The sequence below is a fragment of the Rhineura floridana genome, chromosome 7 (genome assembly GCF_030035675.1).
Source record: "Rhineura floridana isolate rRhiFlo1 chromosome 7, rRhiFlo1.hap2, whole genome shotgun sequence".
Classification (NCBI taxonomy): Eukaryota; Metazoa; Chordata; class Lepidosauria; order Squamata; family Rhineuridae; genus Rhineura; species Rhineura floridana.
Window position 1 is genome coordinate 122,557,608 of NC_084486.1, and position 24,964 is coordinate 122,582,571.

At 42.1% G+C, this 24,964-nt stretch overlaps 1 protein-coding gene across 2 annotated transcripts in view; it reads left to right on the forward strand.

Moving 5' to 3' along the window:
* The first annotated feature begins 459 nt into the window (after nucleotides 1-459).
* The window catches only part of KCNAB1 (potassium voltage-gated channel subfamily A regulatory beta subunit 1), a 276,563-nt gene continuing 252,058 nt past the window's right edge, over nucleotides 460-24,964 (forward strand). The window contains exon 1 of one of the 2 annotated variants that reach the window (XM_061634485.1): nucleotides 460-695. In XM_061634485.1, coding sequence (XP_061490469.1) covers nucleotides 460-695 — 236 coding nt within the window. Of the gene's footprint in view, nucleotides 696-18,345; nucleotides 18,588-24,964 lie in introns of those variants that run through there. The other variant, XM_061634484.1, reaches the window with a different exon arrangement.

Genomic DNA, 24,964 nt, shown 5'->3' on the forward strand with positions numbered 1-24,964 from the left:
CTGTCTCATTCTGTCCTACATTCAATTTGTGTCAGGGCTTGACTGCTCCAGAATAGATGTCCAGTTCCAGGGCTTGAGTTATGGAATACGCGAAGTAGTAGCCAGGCGCCTCTGAGCATGTGGAGAGTGCCTTTCCCCTTCTTTCTACAGAGAGAAACCACGCCCTGCCTCTTCTCAGGATTTGGGAGCAGGGCTTCCAAAGCACACACCCCTTCATCTTTCTTTAAATGAAAACACTGGTGCATTCAAGGACATGGAAAGGTAAAAAGCTGCTACCAGATGTGCCTATGGAAAGGTTACGGCTCTGCTTTCTAGTTTAAGCCCCGTAGATGTGTATCTGATTACAGCTTGGCGACCAGGATAAAGTTGTAGAGGGATGATCGTGCCTGCTGGAAGAAAAAAATCAGTTTATATTATTTGAGGCCAGAGACCAGTGTCTGCTTTTTGCAAAGCACCAGGATGTTTGCTGCTCGCACTGGTGGGACCGTGAGGAGCAAAAAGCCAGAGTTAAAGAAGCATGCAAATCTTCCAAAGGTTTCCTCGGAAAAGGAAAACAGACGGAGCACCTTTGGGCAGATGCAGCAAAAGGCCCGGCGGCTGGCCCTCCTGCGTGAACTGGAAATGAGCTGGTACCTAAAGACATGTGAATTATCCCATGAATATACCGTAGCCTATGCAAGTGGTATGCCACACAGGTAAAGCTCTGTAAATGTCCTTGAAAGAGAGATGTTTGAAACAATGCCTTTTTGAATGCTCAAGTGAGTCTTAGACTGCATACACATCCCATACAATTAAAGCACATTTCCTCCCTCCGCCAAAGAATGCCAGGAACTATAGTTTACTCATCACAGAGCTACAATTCTCAGCACCCTTAATAATCTACAATTCCCAGCATTCTTTTGGGGGGATGTGCTTTAAAGGTATGCTGTGTACGCAGCCATAGTAGTTATCTTCTGTGATGATGCTTTAATATCTTTTAAAGGTGCCAGTTTGTTGTTGCTGGGTTTTGCTAGATATCAAAAATCTTCATGCGACAGCTCCCATTTCACTAATTAGCTTTGGGTGTTGTTATGGGCTGGCTACTTTTACAGTGTGATTGTGACTTCTAATAGATGAGGGATATTCAAACCGCAAGAGAACTTTGGGCTTGATAGATTTACTTTGTTGTTTGACTTTCAAGGTTGTTGTTGTTGTTGTTATGTGCCTTCAAGTCGATTACGACTTATGGCGACCCTATGAATCAGTGACCTCTAAAAGCATCTGTCATGCATCACCCTGTTCAGATCTTGTAAGTTCAGGTCTGTGGCTTCCTTTGTGGAATCAATCCATCTCTTCCTTGGCCTTCCTCTTTTTCTACTCTCTTCTGTTTTTCCCAGCATTACTGTCTTTTCTAGTGAATCGTGTCTTCTCATGATGTGTCCAAAGTATGATAACCTCAGTTTCATCATTTTGGCTTCTAGTTATAGTTCTGGTTTAATTTGTTCTAACACCATTAGCATTCGTTTCAAATCATTACTGGTTTCTGCTAGTAGTATGGTATCATCTGCATATCTTAAATTATTGATATTTCTCCCTCCAATTTTCATACCTCCTTCATCTTGGTCGAATCCTGCTTTCCGTATGATATGTTCTGCGTATAGATTAAATAAATAGGGAGATAAAATACACCCCTGTTTCGCACCCTTTCCGATTGGGAACCAATCGGTTTCTTCATATTCTGTCCTTACAGTAGCCTCTTGTCCAGAGCATAGGTTGCGCATCAGGACAATCAGATGCTGTGGCACCCCCATTTCTTTTAAAGCATTCCATAGTTTTTCATGATCTACACAGTCAAAGACTTTGCTGTAATCTATAAAACACAGGGTGATTTTCTTCTGAAATTCCTTGCTCCGTTCCATTATCCAACGTATGTTTGCAATATGATTTGTGGTGCCTCTTCCTTTTATAAATCCAGCTTGGACATGTGGCATTTCTTGCTCCATATATGGTAAGAGCCTTTAATGTAGAATCTTGAGCATTACTTTACTTGCATGGGATATTAAAGCAATAGTTTGATAATTACTGCATTCCCTGGGATCCCCTTTCTTTGGAATTGGGATGTATATGGGATGCTTCCAGTCTATGGGCCATTGTTTAGTTTCCATATTTGTTGACAGATTTTTGTCAAAATTTGGACAGATTCAGTCTCAGTAGCTTGTAGCAGCTCTATTGGTATGCCATCTATTCCTGGTGATTTGTTTCTTCCAAGTATTTTAAAAGCAGCTTTCACCTCACATTCTAAAATTTCTGGTTCTTCTTCATATGGTTCTTCCGTGAATGAATCTGTCATCAAACTGAGACTCAATCCTGACAAGACTGAGATGCTGTTGGTGGGGGGGCTCTCTGCCCAGATGGTTGATGTCCGACCTACCCTAGATGGGGTTACACTCCCCCTAAAGGAGCAGGTCTGTAGTTTGGGGGTCTTATTAGATCAGCTCCTGTCACGGGAGGCTCAGGTAGCCTCGGTGGCACGGAATGCGTTCTACCAGCTTCGGCTGGTAGCCCAACTACGACCCTATCTGGACAGGGAGAACCTCGCCACAGTTATCCATGCTCTGGTAACCTCTAGATTGGACTACTGTAATGCACTCTACGTAGGGTTACCTTTGAAGACGGTTCGGAAACTTCAGCTGGTGCAGAATGCTGCGGCCAGAGTTCTTACTTGGACTAAAAAATCTGACCATATAACACCTGTTCTGGCCCAACTGCACTGGCTACCAATATGTTTCCGGGCCAGATTCAAAGTGTTGGTTCTTACCTATAAAGCCCTTAACGGCATTGGACCGCAATACCTGGTGGAATGCCTCTCCCGCTATGTACCTACCCGTTCGCTACGCTCGACGTCGAAGGCCCTTCTCCGGGTCCCAACTCATAGGGAGGCCCGGAAAGCAATAACTAGATCTAGGGCCTTCTCAGTGGTGGCCCCCGAATTATGGAACGCCCTCCCTGACGAGATTCGCCTGGCGCCTTCTTTGTTATCTTTTCGGCGCCAGGTAAAGACCTACCTCTTTGCCCAGGCATTTTAATTTTAATTGTAATTTTATTTTAATCTTTGTCTTAACCTTGCTTTTAAAATGTTTTTATAGTTGTATTGTACCCACACTCACCTGTATTTAATGTGGTTTTATTCTGTTGTACACTGCCCTGAGAGCTTGTTGCTAAAGGGCGGTCTAAAAGTACAATAAATAAATAAATAAATAATAAATCCTTGCATCTCTTTGATAGTGTTCTTCAGTGTATTGCTTCCATCTTCCTTTTATTTCATCTCGGTCAGTCAGTGTGTTCCCCTGTTGATTATTCAACATCCCTACTCTTGATTTAAATTTCCCTTTCATTTCTCTTATCTTTTGGAATAGGGCTCTTGTTCTTCCCTTTTTGTTGTCCTCTTCTGTTTCTATACAATAACTATTGTAATAGTTCTCTTTGTCCCTATGTACTAGTCACTGTATTGTTGCATTTAGGGTTCTGAGTGTGTTTCTATCTCCTCTTGCTTTTGCTTTCCTTCTCTCTTTAACCATTTTAAGAGTTTCTTCAGTCATCCATTGAGGTCTTTCTCTCTTTTTAACTAGAAGTATTGTCTTTTTGCATTCTTCCCTGATAATGTCTCTAACTTCATTCCATAGTTCTTCTGGTTCTCTGTCAACTAAGTTTAAAGCCTCAAACCTGTTCCTTATTTGATCTTTATGTTCTTCTGGGATGTTATTTAAATTGTATTTTGGCATTATGATTGCTTTGTTGTTCTTCTTTAGATTTACTCTGATTTTTGATACGACTAGTTCATGATCTGTACCGCAGTCTGCTCCTGGTCTTGTTTTTGCAGAAAATATGGAACTTCTCCATCTTCTGCTACCAATTATATAATCAATTTGATTCCTATATTGACCATTTGCTGATGTCCACATGTACAGTCGTCTGCTCTTCGGTTGCTCAAAAAATGGCAAGAAACAAATCACTGGCTTTACAGAATTCAATAAGTCTGTTTCTTGCTTCATTTCTATCTCCTAGCCCCATTTTCCCACAATTCCAAGTTCTTCTCTGTTCCCTACTTTTGCATTCCAGTACCCCATGATTATCAGCACATCTTGTTTTGGTGTGTGATCAATTTCTTCCTGTACTTCTGCATAAAATCTCTCCAATTCCTCTCCTTCTGCATTTGCTGTTGGAGCATAGACTTGGATGATGGTTATGTCAATAGGTTTCCCGTTTAATCTCATTGATATCACATGCTCAGACCTTGCGTTGTAGCTCCTAATTGCTTTTGCTACATCACTTCTTACTATTAAAGCAACCCCATTTCTTATTAATTTCTCATTTCCTGCATAAAATATTTTGTAGTTGCCTGACTGAAAATGTCCCATTCCCATCCATTTTAATTTGCTCACGCCAAGTATTGTAATCTTGATATGTTCCATTTCTTGCTTGACAATTTCTAACTTTCCCTGGTTCATGCTTCTCACATTCCATGTTTCTATTGTGTGCATCATACAACTCCGATCCGACTTTCAAGGTAGAGAACATTTTTCACTCTTGTTTGCTCACAGCTTAAAGAATGGCCAAGACCATGTGTGTGTGTGTGCTTTTACAGGGAGCAACACATTTTTCTTCTCGAATCAACACCCACCCACCCCACCCCATTCAGCTCAGAACTAATAATCAATATTGATTTCATGTACTCAGCCAAATAGATAAATCAGAACAAAGAAGATAAGCCTAGTTCCAGCAAAAAAGAAAAGAGAACTGGTCATCTCTAACTTTTTTAGGAATAGTATCTTTGGGTTCTAGTTTTGATAGCGGGCAACTTTGACAAAGGATTGGCAGATGAAATGCCCATTCTCTACTCTGAAAACGGCCTGCTCTCAAAAAATCCCCTTGATGTAGCTGCTTCTTATCCACACCACTCTTTATTTCTGGGGTTGACTATTGAGGCACCACATAGCACCTTTCTAGGGTTAAATTTGGCCCATGGACCACTTCTTGCTGACCCCTATCTAAGATCTACAGGACTTCTTCGCAAGCAACATCTCCCTCTGTATTTGTACTTCTGTGTTTTTACAGTGTGGGGACACACAGATGAGATAAATAACTATTCCATAGCACAGTGGCAGGGTACATCCTTCCTAATGTCCAATCCCTTATGTCTTCTAATGAACAGGGCCTCTTTTTATACAGCTGGGAAAGACTTCTGCCTGAAACCTTGGAAAAAATCCAGTGGCTGGAATGGCTAATACTAGATGGACCAATAGTTTGATGGTTCAAGGCAGCTTTATTAATTTGTGGAAAATTTGCAGAGAATTCTCACCTCATGGTGGCACTTCATGTAGTATCATCATCATCGTCGTCATCATCATCATCATCATCATTTATTACCTGCCCTTCACCCAAAGGTCCCAGAGTGGGTTACAACAATTTTAAAATATGACATTAAAAGCAATTTAAAAACAAACTAAAATCCCAAAATAGGATGGGCTCTAAAAATACATATCTCAGGTGTCAAAGGCCAGGTTAAAGAGATGCATCTTCAGCATTCACCTAAAACTGTACCACAAAGTTCCCAGACACACCTTGGTGGTGAGGGAGTTCCCTAAACTAGGGGCCACCACACAAAATGGCCTTTCCTGAGCTTCCAAGGGTGGCAGAAGATGTGTTGGCAAGATGTGTCCTGGCTCCCAACCAAAGAAGCAGACTCAGGACTAGAAGACTGGATTTTTCTGCATGAAGCTTTATTCAGGAAGTCAATACAGGAACACAGCATCACACTCTAGCAAGATTCAAAACACTGGAACACAGATTGCTTATCTCAGAACTAGGCATGTTGGAGGTGACAATGTGTAGACATTGCCACAAAGAAGCAAAACAGTATCACTAAAGCTTTTTTTTAATAACAGAGAGGGGTGAGACCAAGCTTCTGCAGGACAATTCTAGGTCTTTCTCATTTTAGCTACAAGGCACTGGCTTCTGTGAGGCACAGAAAGCATTTTCTGCAGCTTTCTCTTCTGTAATCTCCTCGACCTTGGAGATAGCATAAACTCACACTGAGAGCTTTTGCCTTGATGTTGCTGCTTGTCATAGACATAGTCTGTCTTTTCTACTGCTAGATCTGGGCTGGATGGCACTGGGGACTCTTCCCAAACTGGCTCAGGCAAAAAGGGGGGAGCTTCTGGGCCTTCCTCAGCCGTTCCATTCACAAGCCTTCCATTTCAACAAGGCTTTTAAGTTGAGACCTTATCCTAGTCTGCATCTGTGTTGGAAATGCTTTTTAATATGTTTTTAAACCTTTTTTTTTAAAGATGTCTTCAAAGATTTAAAAAAAAATGTTTTTAAAGATGTTTTCTTTTAATGTATTTTTAAGTCTGTTTTTATGATGTTTTAAAATGTTTTTAGTGCTTTTGTTTGCCGCCCTGCGGTCCTGCTGGGAGGAAGGGCAGGATATAAATCAAATAATCAAATAATAATAATAATAAACCCAGATGTTTCGAGAAGTACCTCCTCCCTGCCTTCTTTATTCATTTCATCCATATTAGCAACCCTCTCCCCAAGACCTGTACCCCACACCTCAACTTCCTATTCTTGCCAAAGGGTTTCTTTGGGGCCCATGACAAGATGCTCCATTCAAATGGAATTCTGCACGTGCTTCAATACTATGTACACATTGTGGCTTTGTTCTGAGCAAGGAGCATGATACTACTGCAAAGGAATTCGGAAAAGCCAAGGTAGTTCAAGCTAAGTATTGTTCCATCCAGGAAAGCCCAGTGGCTCCCAGCAAATCCACAGCAAATATCCTCCCCATAATAGCTGCTGTACAGGGAAACTTCCTTGGTATAACTGAGGTGCATAGTGGATCATGTAAATGCAAGCCTAATTAGACTGCAGAATCTATACCATATCTAATGCAAACAGATACCCTTTTTTAGCATTAATTAATTCCGGATATTAACAAGTAGACATCCTCCAGTAAGCATCTACCACTAGTAACAGGACTGAATTTAAAGTTACATTTCCTGAGAAATGCCTCCACCTTTTTCCATGAAGGACATCTCAGTTATCTGTTTATGACTTCTGATTGGCCAGAGACTAGGGCTGTGCAGGTCCCCCCCTCCCAATCCACAGTGCTTCCGACCAGCCCTGATCTGTTCTGGGATGATCTGGAGCCAATTTAGTCCAGGCTTCAAACTGAACTGGGGGCTTTGCAGTCTTTAAATAGGGTTTAAATCCTGAATTAACCATGTAGTCAGGAGGAAAGGTGGGAGAGATGCATGCAGGCAACCTTTCTTGTCCTAAACAAGAAAGAAAGTGACAGAGAAGGTGTGTGGTTAAATAACAGGCTAGAAAACAATTGCTTATGGCCAATACACAATTTAATCAGATTTGGCGGTTAGGCATGTTCACTGCTCACTGTGCAAGCTAGAATATCAGTCTGGCTGTTGGAGTTGTGGATCTTTCCAGTTATGTTTGCTAATGGATGGCAAACACAATAACAATATCTATCAGGTTTCCAAAGCAGATTTTAAAAACACGTTTTGACCTTATACATTATAACCAGGAATTGCTTGAATATGGAGATAAGACCTTGAAGAAACATTTCAGTAACTGATATTGGCAAGGTCATAGAAATTCCACAGGTTGTTGGTCAACCACTGCTTGCAGAGCACAAATAATTCAAGCATGACTTCCTGAAAGTCTCTCTGCTGCATGGAAATATAATCTTTTCCAAAACATGGTCTGTTTGCAGATCAGTCTTAGCTGATCTGCTTTTGAAAGATTTAAAGATTAGTTGAGGCTAGGAATCATCATCAAATGAGCTGATTATTTAATCACATTCTGCCTGATGTATTAGTGAGTGAATGAATTACAGGGATAGGGATGCCTTGGTTATTACAACTCAGCTTTACAGAACTGTAAATGCTTGAAAAGAGGTTATAAAACTTCTGTGGATGTTCATACAAGAGAGGATATTCTTCTCACAAGTGCCAGACATTGTGCCTTAGCTTATTAGGGAGAAAATAGCCAAGCTGCTTACTAACAAGAGGTGCATCAGAGGCTACTCTGGGAACTACAATAGAATGCCTCATCCTACAATTTTGCTAAAACCTGGGAAAGTTTTTGAAGGCTGGGTTATAAATATAAAAAATAAATAAAATAGCTTGGAAAAAATGCTGAGAAATAGATATGGAGTAAGGGTGCACACCGACCAGAAAATTCAGTTCAGACCTCAATTTGTTACTTTGGAAACTTGGGTCTGAAGCACTTCAGATTCTTTCCAATTCAGCTTGGGGTCAAAGTCTGTTTTGGAAAAAATGAGGCTTTGTTTTCCCCTCCCCTCATTCACTATTGGGAAATCAAAAAACAGCTATAACTATTTATAAACAGCTATAAACAAACAAAAACAAACATAAATGGCAGAATTCCATGAAATTTCCAGATATGGTAGACCTTTTTGAGGGGATGAATCCTGCCAGAATTAAGCTGTCGGGGTTTTCCTGCAAGGACAGGTGGGTAGAAAATGAACCACTTAATATCCCTTTGTTTTGTGGGCAACTGGTCTGAAAATAGGAGATGTGAGAGAGGTGCCCCTTAGGTAAGAAACCTGCCAAATTGCAGACAAATGGGTTCAGACGGCTTTGTCCTAGGCACCCTTAAAGTTGATTGTGGGGATAACCAAAAGGCACCTGCTTTTCTCTCTGTGGTTTGGTTGGTGGTTCATTGGCATTAGGTAGGTACCCCTAGGCAACAGAACAGCATGCAAAGAATTTTTGCTTGAGATATAGGCCGGTGTAGGCATTGGAAACTTCCAACTCATGGACTCATGCTTCCCCCAAATTCACCTTCCTAACAGGAACATGGGCCAGGGAGATTGCTCACTCTCATTCTGCCTTGTGCATTTCTTGTTCTTCCTGCCTGGCTTCTCTGCTTCTGCCTCTTCCCCCAAGCAAGAGGGACTGGTGGTTTTTTTGGAGAGGTGCATGATGAGGTTGCTGGTGGTTGACTGCCCTGGAACTTTCCTCTTACTTAGCTGCTTTCTGCAATGCAGGTATACCTTGGATCCACTGCCAACTAAAAGTAATGCCAGGCTTTGCTCTGATGCTTGCTCCCACTAATAGTGCTGCCAGCCTAAGTTGTGAGAGTGGGGAGGAACTGTCAGCTGTTGTGCATTGTCACTACTAGGGGTAACCTCTCTGGCAGAATGTGGGAATGCTATGCACATAATATATCTCTACTTCAGTAAAGCTTGTGACAAAGTGCCTCATGATATTTTGATCAGCAAGCTAGCTAAATGAGGGCTGGATGGAACAACTATCAGGTGGATCCACAGTTGGCTACAGAATTGTCCTCAAAGAGTGCTTATCAATGGTTCCTTCTCAAAGTGGGGGGAGGTAACGAGTGGGGTACTGCAGGGCACGGTCCTGGACCCAGTGCTCTTCAACATTTTTATTAATGACTAGGATGAGAAGATGCAGGGAATGCTTATCAAATTTGCAGATGATACAGATTTCAGATAGCGAATACGTTTGAAGACAGAAACAAAATTCAAAGTTATTTTGATTGGTTGGAGCATTGGGCTGAAAACAGAATGAAATTTATCAGGGATAAATGCAAAGTTCTACACCTAAGAAAAAGAAACCAAATGCACAGTTATAAGATGGGGGATACTTGGCTGAGCAATACTACATGCGAGAAGGATCTTGGGACTTGTTTATCACAAGCTGAATATGAAGTAAAACTGCGACTGAAAAAAAGGCAAATTCTATTTTAGGCTGCATTAACAGAAGTATAGTTTCCAAATCACATGAAATACTAGTTCCCCTCTATTCAGCACTGGTTAGGCATCATCTCCAGTACTGTGTCCAGTTCTGGACAACACACTTTAAGAAGGGTGCAGACAAACTGGAAAGGGTGCAGAGGAGGGTGACAAGGATGATCAGGAGACTTGAAACAAAGCCCTTTGAGGAGAGGCTGAAAGAAGTGAGCATGTTTAGCCTGGAGAAGAGAAGACTGAGGGGAGGTATGATAGCACTCTTCAAGTATTTGAAAGGTTGCCACACAGAGGAGGGCCAGGATCTCTTCTCAAGCATCCCAGAGTGCATGACACCAAATAATGGGCTCAAGTTACAGGAAGTCAGATTTCAACTCAACATCAGGAAAAACTTCCTGTCTGTTAGAGTGGTACGACAATGGAACCAATGACCTAGGAATGTGGTGGGCTCTCCAGCACTGAAGGCATTCAAGATGCATCTGCTCAGCCACTGTCGGGTATGCTTGCTTGCTTGCTATATTTATTTATTAGATGTATATCCTGACCTTTCTAGTAGGAGCACAGGGCGGCGTGCTTTAAGTTGGATTCCTTCATTGAGCAGGGGGTTGGACTCGAAGGCCTTGCAGATCCCTTCCAACTCTACTATTCCATGATTCTGTGCTCCTGCCTGCAAAAGTGAAGGTGTGTTCAAGGCTTGGGGGGGGGCAAGCAAGAACACAAATTCCCATTGCTGCTGCCAACTTGTCTGCCATTGCCGCCAGCTCCAACATTGGGGGCATCCCGTTGTCTGCTGCTATCACCACATATGTGCCTCATGATCAGACACAATAATCGATTGCTAACAATAAGGCCATGACTGTGCAATAATAATGAGGAGGAGGATAAATGACAAAATGTGTATTGTGTGATGCCTTACTGCTTACAACAGTGAATGTTTGCGTACGTTATAATAGCACTATAATAGCTGCAAGATAGTGACCGTCTGGAAGCACCGTAAATCAAGAAACATACATGGAAAATAAGATTTGAAAGAAAAGAGTGGGAGAAGGGAGGGACTGGGTTGAACTTAAGCAAAAGAAAAGCCTCATGCCAGCTGCTCCACCAGAACTCTTTGAATAATGTTCATGCTCCTTAGAGACAGAACTTGCCAAAGAGCAAAGAGCTGAAGGGTATTTGTTTACTTCAGCATAACTCCCACAAAGCACTGGAATTGGAGAATCTGGATAAAATAATCCCCTCCTATTACAAGCTTGACCCATCTGTCTTAACAAAGCTCTCCCTCTCCCCATCCTGGTATTTGCTATCCCTTCCCCCCTCACCCTACCCTAGTGCTTTCCTTATATGGTAAGCTTAGAGACATGAATTTTGCTTTTAGCAGACCCTTGTCTGCAGTATTTTTTTTAAAATGAAATTGCCAAAGTGCACAAAGCACTTCAAGGTCTGTGTGTGTGTGTGTCCCTGCTTCAGTTTGATTCCACTTCACCTTGGACAATCAGAGAATTCTTTTGAAGCACCTCAATTCAGGATTTGTCTGAACCCACTGTACATTCCTGTTATGAAACTTATTAAACTATCAGAAGATGCATTATATAAATATTACTGTTTATTTTATTTTTTTATTTGTTTAATACATTTAAATCCCACCTTTCCTTCATCATAGAACCCAAGGCAGCATACATGGGGTTCCCAGATGTTTTCCTATCAAGGGACTGACCAGACCCAGACCTGCTTAGCTTTAGCAAGGTGGTGGTATATTGTGCCTTCCGACCATACCTGGGCATGGCATGGATTTTTCTGCACAATTGTAGAAAGCATGTTTCCATTTTAAGCAATATTTTAGCCAGGGTGCAATATTTCAACACCTTTCTTAAAGTCTTACACTGTAATCCTAACTGTGTGACTGCCCTTGTACTGTGGAACAGTATTCCTGTTGAAATACAGTAGGCCCCCATTATCTGTACTTTCCAGAAACAATTGAATACATTTTTGTTTTGTTTTGATAAGCTTTCCCAGCGAGATGAAAATGTCTCTGCCTTAAGTGTTTGTTTTGTGTTGATTTAAAACATACTTGGTTGTTGTTCTACTGTTTTAAAAATTATTTTAGCTGCTTTTAAGAACAGGACTGTAAATCACCTTGGGACATATGTCTGGATGACAATTCACAAATAAATAAATAAATAAATAACCCCACCTACCTAGGAGTAAGCCCCATTGAATTCAATAGGACTTATTTCTGAGAAGATGTTATTAGGATTGCACTGTTAGTTTTACTATTTCTGGTTTCCACATAGAGATTGGAGGAAGGATCGTCTTGCTGCAGAGGTGATCAAATCAACTCATTTTAAAACACACACCCATGGAAGCAAATACTGCAGCAGTGGAGTCCAAGCAGCCACAGCTTTCAAAGAACTCGGAATAAACAGAGGTGGGAAAGAAATGCAGTTTAGTTCACATTTAAAGATGAATTACCTAAGCCACATTTTCTGAAACAAAATGATAATATTCAATATAAACAAGTGTAAAATTATGCATATTGGAGCAAAAAATCTTAATTTCACATATACGCTCCCGGGGTCTGAACTGGCGGTGACTGACCAGGAGAGAGACCTCGGGGTTGTAGTGGACAGAACAATAAAAATGTCGACCCTGTGTGTGGCAGCTGTGAAAAAGGCAAATTCCATGCTAGCGATAATTAGGAAAGGTATTGAAAATAAAACAGCTGATATCATAATGCCGTTGAATAAATCTATGGTGTGTGCAGTTCTGGTCGCCTCATCTCAAAAAGGATATTATAGAGTTGGAAAAGGTTCAGAGGAGGGCAACCAGAATGATCAAGCGGATGGAGCGACTCCCTTACGAGGAAAGGTTGCAGCATTTGGGGCTTTTTAGTTTAGAGAAAAGGCGGGTCAGAGGAGACATGATAGAAGTGTATAAAATTATGCATGGCATTGAGAAAGTGGATAGAGAAAAGTTCTTCTCCCTCTCTCATAATACTAGAACTCGGGGACATTCAAAGAAGCTGAATGTTGGAAGATTCAGGACAGACAAAAGGAAGTACTTCTTTACTCAGCGCATAGTTAAACTATGGAATTTGCTCCCACAAGATGCAGTAATGGCCACCAGCTTGGATGGCTTTAAAAGAAGATTAGACAAATTCATGGAGGACAGGGCTATCAGTGGCTACTAGCCATGATGGCTGTGCTGTGCCACCCTAGTCAGAGGCAGCATGCTTCTGAAAACCAGTTGCCGGAAGCCTCAGGAGGGGAGAGTGTTCTTGCACTCGAGTCCTGCTTGCGGGCTTCCCCCAGGCACCTGGTTGGCCACTGTGAGAACAGGATGCTGGACTAGATGGGCCACTGGCCTGATCCAGCAGGATCTTCTTATGAGAACCAACAACATAGCCATCCTGTGAAATTCACAGTTCTCCGAATTTTGCAGTGCAGTTCTCCAGCCAGGCAATTGTTAAAAAATATATATACTGGGGTAAAGTGTGCATAAAAATTATACAGCCACAAGAGTGGCTGTATACTATAGTCAGCAGGGATTTTTCACATTCCGCAATGTTAAATGGAAAATATCCCCCCATGCCATTCTGAGGCTTCCCATAAGCTCATTTCAAAATAAAACCTTACAAAACTTATAGTTCTGAACTCAGAAACGCTTGCTTAACAACTCTGTCAATTTTCATGGCGATACACAAAACAGTCAGAGAGAATCGAGAGTTCAAAGTCTAAAAAGAGAGAAAAAAACTCAGAGCCCTTTGGACTTTTTTCTGCGAGTTCTCATAATCTGTTGAAATTCATTAAAAATCAGCCATGTTCACAGAGTACCTGTAATCCTAATACTGACCTTGCCCCATACTCTGACCTTCATCTACTGCAGTTTAAAAGTTAAAAAAAATGCCTGGTTGATTTTTAATTAATTTAAGAAATTTTGGGTGGAAGCCTATTATAACGCGGGACATGCTCAGTAAGGACCAACGGTCAGTGTTCTAAAAGCCTCACAGCTGCTGGGCTTGGCTAATCAGAGGGCCACACCCACACCAGACTTGATTTCACTTGAGACAGTCATGGCTTCCCTCAAAGAATCCTGGGAAGTGTAGTTTGTGAAGGGTGCTGAGAGGAGATTCCTATTCCCCTGAGAGAATGGTTTAGCAGTCAGCCACTCTGATTAAAGGTCTGTGAGAGAAACAGGGCATCTCCTAGCAACTCTCAGCACCCTTCACTAACTACAGTTCCCAGGATTCTTTGAGAGAAGCCATGATTGGCTTTGAGCCATGGCTTTGAGAGAAGCCATGATAAATTCTTTTAAATTGTTTTTAAAAGATGTGTTTTTAAATTTGTATATTTGTTTTTAATGTTTTTAGTTATTGTAAACCGCCCAGAGAGCTTCGGCTATGGGGCGGTATATAAATAGATTAAATAAATAGACTAAATAAATAATGATTGTCCAAAGTGTAATGGAGGCCTGGTGTGGATGTGGCCAGGGACAGCTTTGTTTTAAATTTGGGTGGGAGGTAGGGTTGCCAGGTTCAGGGCCTGAGACTGATGCTGTATCTTTAGGAGAAGAGAAAGTCAGCCAAGTGCCTGTGTTCTTGCAACATTGTAATGGGAAAAACCACAAGGTAGAATTGTCCCTTCCCCCTGCCCAAGTGTGAAAGATACAGAAGACGTCTTGGTTGGCAGGCCCAGCCTGGTCAGTTTTACCTATCCTAATCATGATTGCATAGGAGTATATCCAATTCAACTCAATAATCATACAAATGATCAGACCTGCCTTTTCCCTCCTTCCCCTTTCCTCTCCCTTTCTCCTCCCCTCTTCCTTCTTCCGCCTTCCCTGCCCACTCCAGCCCTCCGTCCCTCCCCCCGAGTCAGTTTTACCTCTCCTAAGCATGATTGCACGGGAGTAAATCCCACTGAACTCAATAAACATGCAAATGACCACATCTGTCCTTCTTCTCCCCTCCCCCTCCTGCCTGCTCCCATCCCAGTCCTCCCCTCTGCCTTTCCACCTCTCCCTCCTCCCCCTCCTCCCTTCCTGTCAGGCCCAGGATGTGACTCAGGAACCAGACCAACGGCTGTAGTTAATTCGTGTTTTATTAGGGTAATGTCCAAACAAAGACTGCGTTTTCTCATGAAGCAATACAGGGATACAGGTCCTGCGGCATTGGGAGAAAGTTGACAGAGCAAGGGACTTCTTCCCGCCTGTTCTTTAAGAAGGGGCCAAACGGGCGCGCAATCTTTCGCTCCTCCTTAACTGCCCCTCAGGTACTGCCCGCCTTCCCCCCCTTCTCTCCTGTCTTTTCAGCTGTCTGCGTGTGCGCGGTGAGGGGGGAAGCATCACCCCCTCCTCTTCTGAAGTTTCCGATTCCAGGATGGGGGATAGGGGAGGGGCTGATGGTAAACTGCCTCCCCGCTTTTCGGCTGTGAGCAGCCCTCCCTCTTTCCCCTCTTGCTCTGAGCCTGAAAGAGGGGGAGGCGTGAGAATGTCCAGGGAGGGCTCAGGCTCCCCGTTGCTAAGCGACCTTATCACTGGCAGTTCCTCTGTTTCGTCTTCGCTCCAAAGGGGGGAAGTTCCTCCCCCTTCCCTCTGCCATCCATCCGAATACTCTTCTCCCAACTCTCCGGGATCCAGCTCCCCGGGATTGGGACCCCAGCTCTGCCTTCCGACACTTCCCCATCCCCTGTGGTCAGTTTCACCTATCCTAAGCATGATTGCCTGGTGTGTGTGTGTAAATCCCACTTAACTCAATAAGCATGCAAATGATCAATCCATTCTCAGCAAACTTGCACAGGATCCCATTTCTTACCTCCCAGATTAAAAAGCAGGGAAATTCACTAATAGGCAAAAAACCTTGCGGTTTAAGAATGTACCTATAGCCCACAGATATTTCTACCAAACTTTAAAAAGCAGGGAAATTGGGCAGCTATAGTGAATGCACCAGGGGAGCAGGAGACCTGAACTCCTCTCTGAGATATTGTACTGCCCTACAAAGTTGTCAAAATGCAAACACAATTTGGGTTGGTCTTTCACAGTCCAATCCACTTGCTGTGTAGCTTGGAAGAATTTGGTAACATGTGCCTCTGAGCATATGGTGAGTGGTGGCAACACCTGTAATCAGCCCAAATAATAGAAAGAAGATATGTCCTGTGCTGATCTTGTTTTAGCAGGGAGGAAGCAACATTATTAAGACAGTTGATATAGTTCAGATGGTCACTTTAAATATGTCTGATTTACTTTGCAATTTTAGTGAAGTTTTCTATAGGAAATCATTTTCTTTTGCTTTTGTTTCTATGAATATGTGAAGTACAGCAACACTTTGCAAAATTTATACTAAAAAAACTCCAAACATAATTGTGGAATAATGGCACTGACTTCTGCAAAATAGTCTCCAGTGGACCTCAGAAGTGTCTCAGTTTGCACAAGATAAAACAGTGGGAGGTGAAATATATTCTAGCAAAATTCTAGGTGTGCTCTAGGTTTTTAATTGATCGTGAACACCTTGCCTTAAATAAAGTGGTTTAAACATAGCAGGCTGAAAACATGCATCCTCTTTTTTCCAACAGCTAGAGTCATTGCTAAAGTAGCAGCATATTGTAATCAGTCTGATTTTACATTAAACTGCAGTTTCAGGTCCAACTGTTAATGCACCCAAAATAGAAATAGACCATAACCTCCAGTTTGAAACAAAAAAGGCTATCTTCACCATCATATGACATTGACCAATAAAAAGGCTTTGAAATTAATAAAAATAAATTTGACACAGATTTCTAGGATGAATAATGAGGGAAATAAAATTTTCTAGTTTAGATTCTCTGTAGAAACATTAGTAACACAGGAAAAAAACAAAGTAAGAACACCAACAAACATACAAAAATATAATTCTCCATCTTTGGAGATGGCAGGTGTTGCCACCACTCACCATATGCTCAGAGGCACATGTTACCAAATTCTTCCAAGCTACACAGCAAGTGGATTGGACTGTGAGAGACCAACCCGAATTGTGTTTGCATTTTGACAACTTTGTAGGGCCGTACAATATCTCAGAGAGGAGTTCAGGTCTCCTGCTCCCCTGGTGCATTCACTATAGCTGCCCAATTTCCCTGCTTTTTAAAGTTTGGTAAAAATATCTGTGGGCTATAGGTACATTCTTAAACAGCACGGTTTTTTGCCTATTAGTGAATAAATATATTAGTGAAAATAACATACAAAAATGCATTAGATTAGGGAAATTTACTTCCAAAAATGTGTTAATTAGGCAAAATTGCCTAGAAATGTGTATATTAGGAGAAATTCACACAAAAATGCTGACGAGGACTTTTTTTGTAAAAAAAGAAATCACAGACTGATGTGAGAATGTGGAACTTAAAAAATGAGAACCTAAGAGAAATCAAAACTGACAGATTTGCTTCTCCCTAGATGTAAAAAGGATAGGTCACAAAATGACAGGCTGTGTGAACAATCCTGCTCTCTGGTAATACAGAAGGAGAGGTTAAGGCAGCCTTTCCCAACCAGTGTGCCTCCAGATGTTGTTGGACCACAACTCCCATCTTTCCTGACCATTGGCAATGCTGGCTGAGGCTGATGGGAGTTGTGGTCCAACAACATCTGGAGGCACACTGGTTGGGAAAGGCTGGGTTAAGGCGCTGCAAAATGTTCTTTAAAATAATTTTAGAAAAAAGTTCAAAATGGAGATTGATATGCATGTGAATTAATGTTAACTCATCACTAAGGATGTCACAGGTGCCTGTTCAAACCCATGGCATAACACACGCATGAAGGGGCGTAGTTCAGTGGTAGAGCATCTGCCTTGCATACAGAAGGTCCCAGGTTCTATTTCTGGCATCTCTAGGTAAGGCTGGCAAGAAATTCCTGCCTAAAACCATGGAGAGCCGCTGCCAATCAGTGTAGACAATGCAGAGCTAGATGGACCAATGGTCTGACTCCATATAAGGCAGTTCCTATGTTCCTAAGCACATCCCATAATCCATGTGCAAGCAAGGGTTGACATTTTTTCAGCAAGAAAACATTGTAACTTGCGCTTTGGGGTAAATATGTTTCACAAGATAAGAACTAACTTGAGAGAAAGACAGTTGGAAAAACCTTTGGTTCCTTTGCAACAAAAACATAACTATATAATTGTTATTTTTTGTTAAAAAAAATTTTGGAATGACACAATCTTAACTTTAAATAAACTCTGTGGCAGCACAGAGCCATGGGCTGAATCCCAAACAAGACTATTTTTCTTGATCTAAATATAATTGCATGAGAAACAGGGTTGCCATTCTATTCCCATGGCAATATCCAGCTCCTTTTAACAGTTCATGACCATGCACAATTGGAATCGAATGAAAGAATAAGGTCTATTAAAACGAGCCAGTTAGCAGAACCTGCTGGGTGACTTAATGGAAAATACAGAGCAGTATTATCTAGCGGGCAAACAGCATTTTCTGGAAATGGAAGCATAATGGTGAGACATTCTTAGAGAAGTCAGTGGGCACAGCACACTGAAATTTGAGCAGTGTGGGTTTAGCTCTTGGCTTTTACACTGGAGGATGAATCTATTTAAGCCAATCTGTACAGATCTCCCACCACCCAAAATGGGTGTGCCAAAGGTCAATGAAACACCTTCAAAGAATGAAAGACAGAGGATGATTCGTAAAGTTTGCCCTCCAGTAGGGCACTGGCCTGGAGGACTGAGGAGCCAAGCAGAGCAGAAGTTACTGGAGAAGTTTTTACTTATGCACGGACTGTTGATACAGCAAACTGTCAAAGCTGCAACAGGGATGACATACAGGTACCTCCGTTCACTGACAGATGCTGCCTGGAGCAAATGTGTGTGCTTACAAATTGGTGAGATGTCTGCACTTGGACTTCTAGCTAGTCAGTTGCCAGTCATGTCTTGATCTGCTTATATTTACATGGGGGTTGCTCTGCAGCTCTTGTATTTGAGCTCCAGGAGTTTGTCACTTTTAAGTGATCACTGAACAACCACGCTTATTTTCAGGTTTCATGGAATTATAGTTGCACCACTTGACTCCTTTTTCCTCTCTTTCTTGCAGAACATAATACCTCATTGAACCTCTCTCTCTTCTCCCACTGAGAAGACTGTTGGAAGTCATGGGATACATTTACACTGGAGAGTAGGATGTAGAGTTATAGCACAGTTGTGGCTTTTGTGGGGGGAGTGTCTGATAGATGTCTGTGTTACCTACCTAAATAATTCCTGTTTTATAGTTACTTCAGAGTAATGACCCTTGAATTCAATAGGACTTACTCCTGAGTAGATATGATTGGGAGTGTACTGTTAGTCAATGCCTGCCCCTTAGGGAGCGCCCTCCCTGAATAGATCCACCTCCTCACCACCTCACCACCATTACTTCTCCTTCACTTGCCCTATTCCTCTGGGGCTAACCCATATGGCTGTCAAGAGGGAGAGGACAAGAGGGGAGGAGAGCTCAGTAAGGAGAAGCAGCAGCTAGGCCAGGGGGCTTGGCGTATGTCTGACAATGCCAACCCCTGGCAATGCCAACTCTGGATTTAACACCAACTGGTGATTTCCTGTTGTTGTTTTTTAAATTTCTCCCTCAGTCATGAGTGTAGAAACCTGTTAGGCCTAGGAAACACACACACACATCATAAGCAGAGTCTTCTGGTTTCCCGACATAGCCTCAGTGCTGGATGCTCTCTGTGTTTCTTATATCAGGCCACCCATGCGGAGCTCTGTATTTTGTCTACCATATGTTGAACCCCGGAGAGTCAAGTGGCTGCCTTAGCCAGTAGGAGCCACAGTTATGTTATGTATGACAACCACATGCTGAAGTCATTCTGGATTGGCTTTTGGAAGTCTACTGCAACTCACAGGGCCTTTGACATGAAGGAGACAGGACCTGTCAGTGTAATGTGGCAGAATTGCTCCCCAGAGACATCTCATTGGCCATTATGCAGTATGGAACTGGACTAAATGGGTGGTATTCAATGCTAGTCCTACTCATAGTAGACCCATTAATGGATGTGACTAACTTAGTTTTGGTCATTTCAGTGGGCCTGCTCGGAGTAGTACTTAGCTGAATACAGCCTTTGTCTGATCCAGCAAAGCAGTTCTTATGGACTAACACTACCTTAAATGCCAGTTGTCCGTGAACTATGCGCATCAGATGCATAGAATATTCACATCTTATCCCTGTCATAAACCCTGTGCAGCAGATACACATTGCAAGTTAACTTTTCGTGCCTTTTGTCTAGCCTTCAGCAGTTTAATAACTACACAATGTTCATAAGTCGTAACAAATCTGGCAAGGCTTAGAGAATTTCATGTTTAATGCATATCCCCCAGTGAAAACCATGGTAACACATGCTTTTTAACCTTGGAGAATAGAACTTATGTCTTGAGAGAGAAACCTAGGGAAAACATTGGAGGCTTTCTGTAAGTTTCTGCCTATTGTATATTTACACCATTTTTTCATGAAAGCAAGCTATGAAGTGGAATATAAACAAAATTAGTGTAGTGGTGAACAAAAGCCAGCTAAGAAGAGGAATGAGCTGTAGCATTTAACATCATTTCTACTATTCAACAATAAGCTGAATTAGCAGAATTTGTTAACATTACATGTGGGGGGGGGGCTAATCATTGTATAAACAAATCAGCTTATAAGTATTTGATGAGTGTCCCTTATTAACAATTCATTGTTTTCCATACTAAATTAAACAGTAACCTGAACTTAAGTGAATTAAGCATTCTCTTAGTATTAAAAACTCAAAAACAGATCTGATAAGCAAAGAAGCACCCATACTTAAAAGATACCTTCCAGCTCAACAAGAGCTTATCTCAGAAGGCTAAGTATCAAATCAGTATCAAGAATCAAACCAATAAGGAAGGGAAGTTGGAAAAAAAAAAGTAGCAAAAGCAAAGCCCTTTAAAAAATCTCTGACCTTTCAAGAGTTTGTTGCCCTCCTCTTACAAGTTACCTCTTGCACCCATAACGTGTGTAATCGAGGAAGCAGACATGGAGGCTCTGAACGTTTCCCATTGATCAGCACAGCGCCAAACCTCTACGTTGTTTTGCTCCCAAAATGCAGCTTTGGCAGCTATTTAACACTGCCTCCCTTCACTAACACACAGATGGTGGGTGCATTCTATATTGCACAGGGGGTTCTTATTGTCTACACTGGCTGGCAGCAGGTTCCCAGGGTTTCAAGCAGGGAGTCTCTCCCAGCTGTGCCTGGAGATGCCAGGGATTGAACTTGGGACCTGCTGCACGCAAAGCAGATGCTCTGCCACAGAACTACAGCCTTCTCTGTACAGGGCAGCTAGGGAGACACTGCTGAAAGAATTGCACTGGCTGCCCATTAGCTACCAGGCTAAGTTCAAGGTTCTAGTTTTGGTGTACAAAGCTTGGGACCAGGATACCTGAAAGACCGTCTTATCCCTTATATACCCAGTTGATCACTGCGCTCTGCAGGCGAGGGCCTCCTGCAGATACCATCTTATCAGGAGGTCTGTTCCGCACAACATAGGAAACGGACCTTTAGTGTAGTGGCGCCTACCCTTTGGAATTCCCTCCCCTAAAATATTAGACAGGTGCCATCTCTGTTGTCTTTTTGGTGCCAGCTGAAGACCTACCTCTTTCAACAAGCCTTTTAAGTAGAGTTTTTATCCCAGTCTGCGTTTGTGTTTGCATTGCTTAGGATGTTTTAAAAGCTTTTTTTTTAATATAACAAAGATGTTTTTAAAGATGTTTTGTTTTAATGTGTTTTTAAGAGGTTATGTTTTAATATATTTTAAAGTCTGTAAGATGCTTTAAGTGTTTTGTTTGCCACCCCATGCGCCTTCTGGGAGGAAGTACGGGATATAAATGTAAGAAATAACAACAGCAACAACAAAATGTTCTTTGCAAAAGCATTCTGATTGCAAGCTAAAGAGTCCTGTGAAAGCCATTCCCTAATTGGATGCTAGAGTTTCAGAACACCTCCTGTGCTTTCTCTCCCTCTTCTCTGCTTCCAGATATACTGTTGTCTTGGCTATAAGTGTTGAAATTACGGGTGATATTTCCTGTGGAAAAACCAAACTTAACATTCCTACTAAAAGCCAGTCAATCTCTTTTGCTTTTGTTTAACCTTTAAAGCATGTGTGGGGAATTGTAGATGCTCTGAGAGGATTAATTGGGAAGGAAGGGCTGTAGCTGAGCGGTGGGTCATCTGCTTTGCATGCAGAAGGTTCCAGGTTCAATCCCTAGAATCTCCAGGTATGCTCTGGGAAAAGACTCCTGTCTGAAACCCTAGAGAACTGCTAGAGAACCATGGTCTAACTCATTTTTTTGAACTGTGCTTCAAATAAAAGATGATCTGGTTAATATGGAAATGGACTGTGTACACTAGAGGTAGGAAACATTTTTCAGACCATAGGCCACATCCCCTCTAGGGGTGCATGCCTGTTATGGGTGGGGGGAACAGAGGCAAACATGTGGGTGACAGATAGGGATGGACAAATCTGTTATTTTCAGTCTTTCTCAGTCTCTCATTTCTTGAACCTTAAGTTCTGTTCACTATATTTCTGCATAAGTTTGTGGGTTGTCCTCACAATAGTCCTCACAAGAATTTATCAGCATTTTAGTCTGTGTTTCTCCAAATATACATATTTTGCTATGCAATTTTGTTTAATGTACACATTTCTGCAGGCAATTTCCCATCATATATTTTATTAAAATAATATTTTCACACATATGTTAGCGCATATACATATATTTCTATGCACCCTTTCTGCTAATAAACAGATTTTGTATGCTTTTGTTAGAGAACCGCATTGCTGAGTGGTTTCACAATCAATCCCTCTTCCTTGGGAACTCTGAGATTTGCAGCTGCTGTGTGAGGAATAGGAGTAACAACTCTCAGCACCCTTGACAAAACACAGTTCCCAGGATTCTTTGAGGAAAGCCATAACTGTTCAAAGTGATATAATAGTGCTTTAAATGTATGGTGTGGATGTGGCCTAAATCACAGTTCAAGGACACATTCCAGCCAAGCCAAAGCCCTTGAGAAGGACATGGAGAAGGCCTGAGGGTGAGGGCATGGCAAGGGGAGAGTCATGAATGCCAGACAGAGGGTCCTAGAGCCCATTTGGCCCACTGGTGGGAAGTTTCCCACCCCTAATATATAGCTTGCTCGATGTATGATCAGCTTTGTTCTTTGAGTTGTTGATTGTTTCCTATGAGCTGAGATAGATAGATTAGATAGATAGATAGATAGATAGATAGATAGATAGATAGATAGATAGATAGATAGATAGATAGATAGATAGATAGATAGATAGATAGATAGATAGATAGATAGATAGATAGATAGATAGATAGATAGATAGATAGATAGATAGATAGATAGATAGATAGATAGATAGTGGGTGGGAAGGATTATAGCTCAGTGGTACAGCATCTGCTGTGCATACAGAAGGTCCCAGGTTCAATGCCTAGCATCTCCAGGTAGGACTGGGGGAGATAATCCTATCTGAAACTCTGGACAGCCACTGCCAACCAGTGCAGAGAATACTGAACCAGATGGACTAATAGTCTGGCTCAGTATAAGACAGCTTCCTGTGTTCCTATATAATGTTACTATGGGACCTTCCAAGCTGCCTCATGTATCGGTGTATAAACCGGTGATATAACCTGGATAATTACTCATTTGCTTTTCTCCTGAATGAATTACTTTGATTAAGAGTCTGCCAATAAAAGCTTTATTTATAACATGCAATGTCCCAGACTGCTTCTCTTTCTTTGGAAGGCTGAAGAAACTGTTAACATTTTGGAGTCTGCGCCTGTCTTTCACAAGTGAAGAAGCTGGTTGGAGGCCTCTGCTACTAGATCTAGACAAGGCATTTCTTACAGAGGAAAGACCAAACATAGATGCCCCCACGTGCTGGGGCTCCTTTCAGACCTTTTCTGCATTCAGCACAAATAGCTGAAGGGGACTCTTCCACATGCATTTGACTAAACGTGATTATAAGCCTTCATGCAACTGGGAAATCTGCCTTACCAGAATTCTCAATTGTCAGTCAAACTTTCATAGGAGCTCATTCAGACCTTCACCCTCACCTAGCAAAGGTTTGAGAGGAGGCTCCAAGCACAGTGACATTGGGGGTGGATGTTGCATGTGCACCATGCCCCTCTGCACACTTTTAACACCTGCATATTCAGGGAAACTCTTGAAGATGTGAAGGACCACCTCCTTCCTCACAGACCCTCTTGGGTGTTAAGCAGCCTTATAGCCAGCCTTCCTTGTTAGGTGGGGCAGCCATATTTCTAGGTGGGGCATTGGGGGGGAGAAGCACATAGTGCCAGCCAATCCCCTCCTCGCTGGGGAGAAGTTGTGAGAGCCAAGCCAGGGGAAGGCAGTGACCTTCCCCATCACTTCTCTTCCATCCAGAGTGTTGGAATATGTGGTTCAACGTGAACTATTTGGGTCTGCATGGGGTTAAAAAGAGTAGAGAGGAGACCTCCTAATTCCTAGGCTATACCTATCCTTTGATCTCCTGCTTCCTGTGTAAACTGTTATTCTTAGGATGCTGACCACATCTTCCAGCTTCTTCATAAGAGAGAGAGAGAGAGAAGACATCTCTTTGTCTTTCTCCTCACAGCATGAGGGCAAACACTAGGCTTAGTGTTTGCATCTCCAACTTCGCTAGTTAGCTAGATGTAGACCTCCTATCAAGTATGTACTTCTAGAATAAAGTAGTTTTTTCTTATTTTGAAGCCTAAAGTCTCGATGCGACTAATTCCAGGGAAGGTGTAATAATTAGCAAAGATTCAAACACCCAAAGCTCACTCAGGTGCCTTTTTGCTACTCTGCAATAGGTTATGCAAGACCAGATCTGAGTAATTAAAGGAGCTCAAGGAAGCTAGCAAAGACTTTTGGACTTTAGTCAGTAAAGAGTTAAGCCTTTCTCTTAAGGATGGCTACAGTGGAAGAAAAGCTGAACACTGACAGACTTTGTACTGGGAACTGAAAGCTCTGGTCATTTCGAATGGGATGCCACTTGAGACAACAGAAACTGATGGAGGTGATCAAAGACCAAGAGGCTAAATCAGAAGCCTTAAAGGAAACAAAGAAAATCTGAATGGAGAAAGATGAAAAAGCTCAGGACTGTATAGTGAAATGTGTAAGTAATACACAAATCCCTTT